Here is a 7556-nt window from a genome sequence, read left to right on the forward strand (position 1 = left end):
CTAGACAATCAAGCCGTTGAGTGAGTTTTCAGGGTGGTAGATGTCTAGGCTAATCTAATCTAGCAACGCGATTTAGCCGATACCAGCAGAAACCCTAAAATTGAGATGCTACGACTAGATTAACATAGACATATGATAAATATCCAGGCAAATATATTATCCAAACCAGAGTAATCGAAGAGGTCGAATGTCCTGATGCAGCCTTGAACGACGCCGACGTAGACGATACAATAGCCTGGACCGGCGGAACATTGGACTTATCCCTTCGCCGGAGATCGAAGACAATGCAGCCCCGCGTCGGGTGCCATGTTCCGCCGGAACGTAAAAACAAAAGTAGAAGTAAAAACGGTGGCGATGCGCTGAATTGTATTGATCGTGGAGATAGATTACATAGACCCCGGGTGTACATATTTATACCCATGGGTTGATACAAGTCCTTGTCGAACAAGAAAGAAACTTTCCTAAAGATAAAAGGAAAAGATAAAGACCTTATAGGACACTAAACATACTTTCCTAAAGATAGAAGGAAACTAACAAACTAGTCCTAATTAATAGATAACTCGTCATGCCGCATTCTCTTTGAACTCGGTCTCTTCTGGATAAGCTTCCTTTAGTAGATTGATTTCTTTAATCGAATATAGCAAGAATTCGACTATTGGCGACTTGATAACTCCCATCGGCTGATTCCGAGATGCTGTAGCCGATAGTGACTCTAAGCCGATGATGACTTTGGGCTTATCAAATTTCACTGTCAACAATTTGTAGCCAGTTTAATGGACTTTTAGTATATAATAGATAATAGATAGATAGATACATATGATCATCTTTTCCAAGGACGCAAAAAAAATCTCTCTATATATCATCAATTTCATTGCCTTGAAGTGTGCTTTTTTTTTTCTTTTTTTTTTTTGAAGAAACGGTACAATGTCACTCTGCTAATTGAGAGTGAGGTATATCTGTTTGCCTTCTGTTTTCTATCTTTTCTTGAGTATATCTGTTACTGATGGGAGATATCTAACTGGCTGGAGACTGGGTTATGCTACTGATCATGCTCAGTGCAATGCAGGGCTGATCAGCAGGTACCTGCAGAGAACATAACACATGTAAACGTACAATTCAGGTTAGGCTGTGTTTAATTCGTGTGCCAAAATTTTTTTTAAGTATATGGGCACATAATATTTGAAGTATTAAACGTAGACTAATAACAAAACAAATTACAGATTCCGCATGTAAATTGCGAGACGAATTTATTAAGCCTAGTTAATCCGTCATTAGCAAATGTTCACATTGTCAAATCAATGCGTAATTAGGCTCAAAAGATTCGTCTTGCAATTTACATACAAACTGTCCAATTGATTTTTTTCATCCACATTTAATGCTCCATGCATATATCTAAATATTTGTTGTGACGGAAAAGTTGGAAGTTTGACGAAAAAAATTTGAATTTAAACACGGCCTTAGAAATCAAACTTGTAACTAGAGTTTTTCTAGTAGTGGCATGCGTTTTTTTTTAGTAGTGTGGCATGTGTATGTTGAGACTTACAAAGTGTCCAGCCCCAAGTATCCAGTAGAAATGCAGGTTCTTGTATGATCTGACGAACGCCTTGGTGCCCTTGGAAGAGCCACACTTCAAAGGCTGCCTTGGTAGGCTCAGGAAGTTCTTCAGCCCATCCCATCTGAAATTCATAACAAAGCTCTTCATCACACATCTGAATTGTTCAACAAACTAGAAAAAGTTGGAAGGGGAAAATAATCCCTTACTTGAGCTTCTTCACCCATGCTTCTGCACCGATCGTCGAGCATATTACATCAAGCTTCAGAAGAGAAAAATAACACACCAAATCAGGGTTTGCACTTTCGAAAGGCACCGACATTTAAGATATGTCCAACGAACTTTTTGAAAATTTAACCCATTTTTGCCGAATTTGAATAAATTATGGCTAAATTCACAAATATCTGGGGAAATCCAAAACATTCGTACGAAATATTTGCTTGCTGGGGGTGGCGAAATTACCGAGATTTTCGAATATTTTGTTCCGGAAGTTCAATCCCTGCACTGAATTACTACTCTGAATTTACAGAGTTGTAGTGCTAGCTGACCTAATTTGTTGATTTAATGACTTTTTTTTTAGTTATGCATCACTAAAAGAAAATTAGCAAACTTCAGGCCTCAAATAACACATGATTTCTCTCCAAACTGTTGACCTTGACCATGTGAGCAATAACATGTGAGAGTAGATGGCTCTTGCAATCTGCAGATCTCTTGCTGCTCACTCAACTCCTGAGCAAAAGTGCTCCGATTGGAGAGCTCTTCACGCAAGGAAGTTTCCCTCTAATCCTAGCCAGGCATGCCTGGACCCCTTGGCTGCAGGATGTGGCTGTCACTAATGATCTCTGAACTTTACAGTGGAAGTTAACCCAAATTTCAGAAAGGGTGCCGCCTTTTCTGAACAACAACTCGTCGGCTTCACGTTATCCTGCTCTCCCACTGACTAGCAGCACCCTTTATTCTTATATACTTCTTGTTGCTTACTCAAGATGCTTCCAGCATCAATTGGTAACATGCAAGGAATCCCCATCTTATTAGCTGGATATATGTACTACCAATTAATCAATCAAACTATGCATCCCCATCTAATTTGGACTTTTGTGACATAAATCCTGCTCATTTTGTGTGTGCTATGCACCTAGCAGAATTGTCAGTGCTCGGTAGTCAGTAGTTACCTGACCATTGTAGACCGTCACATTGATACCGTAAGACAGCAGCTCATCGATCTGGAACAGGGCACACAGACAGTTAATCAAACATGGACCATTAATTTCATCAGGAATTTTACAAGTTAAAGACGCATTCATTAATACTTAGTAGATCACCTCGTTGATTCTTGGCTTCATGAAATCGTTGACCAGCGCATTGTAGACCGGATCCGACAGTTCCTGCCACCTGCAGTTCAGTTGAAATTGCAGCGTTTTCTCAAGGATGAGGAGGATGATTTGGACAGTAATAAATTGAAAAAAATCAGCGTGCGAACGTGATTTGGACAGTTGTGCTGGTCATTGTGATGTGAAACAGCGAAAGAAATGGACACCCACTTGAGGTTGTTGGGGATGATCTTGAGCTTTTCCTTGATGACACCGTTCATGATGCCCTCGATCGTGTTGGAGCCTGAATCGGCCGCTTGGCTGCTAAGGTATGTTGAGTACTTCATCAACTGAGCACTGCTTGACGACGGCGATGAGGAGCTCGCCGCCGGTAAGTCTGCCGACACCGGGTCCATGCCGGAGTCAAGCAAGAAATTGTACATGTCCTGCAAATAAGGGTTTGTTTAGTTAACGTTAAAATTAGAAATTTGATTGAAATTGAAACGATGTGACGGAAAAGTTGGAAGTTTGTGTGTAGAAAAGTTTTGATGTGATGGAAAAGTTGGAAGTTTGAAGAAAAAATCTGCAACTAAACACGGCCTAAACAACGACTCTAGTGTGATCCTAAACAACGACTCTAGTGTGATCAAGCTAGCTGTACTGCTGACTGGGTGTGAATATAATCTGCAAAATGCTGATATTAAATACAGATTTTTGCGGCTTTCTCGCCCTTTTCTGTGTGCATTGTACTAAATTAAAAAGATGGCGGTGGGTGAACCTTGTCTCCTTTCTACTTGATCCCGTCTCTTTCAAAGAATGATAACAAAACAACAAAAGAAGAACGAAAATTCTGTAATAATAACATAGTCCTAACAAACATGAGAAAATTGTCCTATCGAAAACAATCTTCCTAAACAACTTTATCTCTTTAGACAAACTGACTCTTACAAGCTAGCTACCTCTGATCAGTACTCCCTTCTTTCATATTCATATTGTATGTCGTTTGAAGTTTTTTTCTAGTCACTAAGTTTATAAAAAGAAATAGTCGTATTTTCAACATTAATCAAACACAGTATCAAAATATATTCAATGTTAGATTAATGAGAGTAATTTGACAGTATCGAAAAATGTTTCCAAACGAAAGTCCTTTCTAATGGATAGTTATGTTGGTTAAAGAAAATAGTACTACCATGTTCTTTGGACTTTCGCGTCATATGCATCTTTGACTCATGCTTACAGTAATTTACGTCCAACGCGATGATAAAACTATACTATTGTTCTGACGTGGCAAAATCTAATAATATGATTCTCGCAATCAATTTAAATGGTTTAACAATTAATGAGTAAGCTTTATTTTTTATTTTGCTACTGACCATATACTAATGAGTAACAAAAGAAAAGATAAAAAAATGAGTAACAAAAAAAAGGTGTCCAGATAGCATCAACAAAATAAAATTTTCAAGATTAATGGTGGTAAAAAAGAAAATTTCCCCTAATATGTAACAGAATTCAAAATTTTCACCTAAATTATCCCCACAATTCACAGAGGTACCAATTTTTTAATTAATTGTATACTTGGGGTATCTCTAAGATAAGTTTTCCAATAGAAAATAGTATATATGATCATAAAATCCTCAAAATAAAAGCGTGTGAGTGCTACGCGTGGCGTGCAGTGGCGAACACTTACGACGCTGGCGCTCTTTTTGTCGATGAAACCCAGCAGGTCGATCCACGACTGCTGCGAGTCCGCAAGCTGCCCCGCCGTGATCTGCTCCTTCACCGTCGCCGCCATCCTGACATCACCGTTCACACATACGTACGTCATTAATTAGAGACTTCGCCGGAGAGAGCCTAGCTATGTTTTTTTCTTCTTTCGATTCGTCGCGGCCCGCCGCCGCCGTGGCTTACTTGCTGGCCTCGTCGCCGGCGTTGTCGTCCAGCCTCGACACCTCCAGCAGCAGCGGCGTGTACGCGAGCTGCATATATATCCATCAAGAAAACGTCATGAATTATTCCTTCCGAGCTTGATCTATACAGCGTTGAATTGTGAGCGGATTCCAAGAAAATCGTTTTGTTTTCTCACCGTGAAATCCTCCGGCGAGATCCAGCTGTCGCCGAGCGCCACGCCGCCGAGGTTGAGCTTGAGGTCGCCGGCGCGGATGGCCCGGGCGAGGGAGACGCCGAGCGTGGCGGCGTACTTGCCGCCGTAGGACTCGGCGACGAGGAACAGCGGGCTGCTCTGCAGGGTGGGTATCTCCTTGGCGGCGAGCGCCCTGAGCAGCTCGGTGGCGTCCGTGGCCGCCTGCCAGTCCGTCGTCACCAGCGCGCTCGGGTCGTCCGCGTAGCTGTACCCGACGCCCACCGGGTTGTCCTGCTCGCCGTCGCCACCATTGACACAAGTCAGCTCATGTACGTAGCAGAAACAGAGCAAGAAAGGAGAATTCCGCCGCGTGTTCGTCGGTCTCGATCGCTCACCACGAAGATGAGGTCGGCCTTCTGCAGCCACGTCGAGTCGCGCGGCTTCAGGTTGACGTCCAGCGGCCCGACCTCCAGGAAGTTGCCGAGCCCGACGCCCGACGCTCCCTGCTCCGACGACGACGACGACGACATGCATCGATTAGCGTTCTTGAGCTCAAACATGATTAGAATTCAAGGTGAAGAGAAGTGTGTACCGGGCCGCCCTGAAGCCAGAGGATGGTCGGCCATGGCTTCCCCGGCGACGACGCCCGCTGCGGGCTCTTGTAGTACCACCAGAACAGGTGCGCCTCTGCAACGACGAACATGGCATATTTACATTTAGTTTAGCACTTAGTAGTAATTAAAGATGCTCATTAGTGGTTGTCGATCGACGTACTCGGGCGAACTTGGACGTATCCCCAGAGCTCGCTGCCGTCGCCGGTGCCGGAGGTGAGGTCGTCGTCGGCGGCGGCGGCGCGCTCGCCGTGGAGGAGACAGAGGAAGAGGAGGGCGAGCAGAGCAAGGGGAAGAAGAGGAGGATAGGGCCTGTCCATATCGAGGGCCGTAGTGGCTCAGTATGCTAGTGCGAGCAGCAATGTGGTGGCCAGAAGACGATTTATATTTAGCGACCTTGGCAACGACGTGCCCGCTTACCCCACGCTTACGCTTATGTACGAACAAATGGGAAGAACAGCTGAATGTCACGTGCATGTCCCATTAAATATACGGACACACATTTAAAATATTAAACGTAGTCTAATAATAAAACAAATTACAGATTTCGTCAGGAAACTGCAAGACAAATTTATTAAGCCTAATTAATCCGTCATTATCAAATGTTTACTCTAGCACCACGTTGTCAAATCATGGCGCAATTAGGCTTAAAAAGATTCGTCTCGCAATTTTCTGGCGAGCTGTGTAATTGATTTTTTTTGTCTATATTTAATACTTTATGCATGTGTCCAAACATTCGATATGACAGCGTGAAAAATTTTGTTTGGGAACTAAACAGTCACTAACTGGAATGAAATGGGATGTGATGTCTCTTTTTAAGCTGTCTTTATAATATATTGTTAATAATATAATAGATAGATAGATTGTATGGATGAAATGGGTAGATAGATACATAGCTTCATATATTATTAGATGTACACATCGATATATAGCTTGTACAATTTCAGGGACATTTTGAATTATGAATATAGGATGTCACGCAATTTGGGAGATATTCCCTCCGTCCTATAATATAAAGTCCCATAATATAAAGGATTTTGACTTTTCACTTACACTGTTACACTGTTTGACCACTCGTCTTATTCAAGAAAATTGTGCAAATATAAAAAGTTGTGCTTAAAATACTTTGGATAATAATAAAGTAAGTCAAAAAAAAATAATTCTAATTTTTTTTAATAAGACGAATGGTTAAACAATGCAAATAAAAAATCAAAATCCTTTATATTATGGGACGGAGAAAGTAAGTGGAATGGATTTATGACATCGGAGTGTTCTTTTAAGCCGTTTTCTACTAAATATTTATCTCGGACTATTTGCTCCACATTTCTAAAAATATGATTTATTTAAAAAATTACTTCTACTATATTTTTGCTACATGTAAATTTTGTCTCTCAAAATATTAATTTATCATGTCACCGAGGGCATCCTTAATATGCAGTATTGCCTAAGTGCAAGTAAATTGAGGTGGGCCTTCTAACAGTAGGTAACAGTTAAATTTACCACAATACATATTTTGTAATTCCGTATAAGGGCAGGTGCAAAGTGTGCACATGTTCTGGGCCCCAAATCTAGAGTTATTAGTACTAATTATATGTAGTTAATTATCAGCAAATTACAATGCCCCACACTACTTGAAAACTATTCTTCGTGGTGGCTATTTTGGATTTTCACTGGCGGAATTTGAAACCGCCACAAAGTAAAGGCCAGTGAAAATCATGATCTTTGCTAGCGGTTAATGGCTACCAATGATAATTCATTTTTACTGATGGTCGTCTTAAGCAAGCCGTCAGCAAAAATCTATTTTCGCTGGCGGTTGGCTTAAGACGGCCACCAGCGAAAAAACATTTTCGCTGGCGGGTTACACTGTGCCAGCCGCCAGTGTAAATGCTGGCCAAGTTTAAAAAAAACAACACCGCTCCGTCCGCCTCCGTCAACGCTCCACCATTCAAAATTTTCACATAAATTTACCAAGCATTAAAAATTCCACAGAAATTTACATCAAC

General features: G+C 41.5%; 1 protein-coding gene across 1 annotated transcript; it reads right to left on the bottom strand.

The window, feature by feature from the left end:
- Window positions 1–340: 340 nt before the first annotated feature.
- On the bottom strand, window positions 341–5906 carry LOC9272686 (serine carboxypeptidase-like 51). Its single transcript, XM_015772584.3, has 12 exons — window positions 5717–5906; window positions 5535–5629; window positions 5338–5445; window positions 4946–5233; window positions 4771–4838; window positions 4550–4655; window positions 3094–3308; window positions 2875–2944; window positions 2725–2775; window positions 1762–1814; window positions 1544–1676; window positions 341–1083 (listed from the first exon to the last, which is right to left on the bottom strand). Exons 1-12 carry the CDS (start codon window positions 5871–5873, stop codon window positions 1015–1017), a joined length of 1413 nt encoding a protein of 470 aa, XP_015628070.1. The 5' UTR covers window positions 5874–5906; the 3' UTR covers window positions 341–1014.
- Window positions 5907–7556: the final 1650 nt, after the last annotated feature.

Source organism: Oryza sativa, chromosome 3, assembly GCF_034140825.1.
Source record: "Oryza sativa Japonica Group chromosome 3, ASM3414082v1".
NCBI classification, from domain to species: domain Eukaryota; kingdom Viridiplantae; phylum Streptophyta; class Magnoliopsida; order Poales; family Poaceae; genus Oryza; species Oryza sativa.

What these genes read in the sequence shown, in the direction of transcription:
- LOC9272686 (XM_015772584.3), bottom strand. Translation starts at nt 5,873, where the DNA reads ATGGACAGGCCCTATCCTCCTCTTCTTCCCCTTGCTCTGCTCGCCCTC. An exon ending in TGAAGCCAAGAATCAACGAG is followed by an intron (nt 2,776 to 2,874) that starts GTGATCTACTAA and finishes GCCCTGTTCCAG; the next exon opens with ATCGATGAGCTGCTGTCTTA. An exon ending in TACTTGGGGCTGGACACTTT is followed by an intron (nt 1,084 to 1,543) that starts GTAAGTCTCAAC and finishes TGTTCTCTGCAG; the next exon opens with GTACCTGCTGATCAGCCCTG.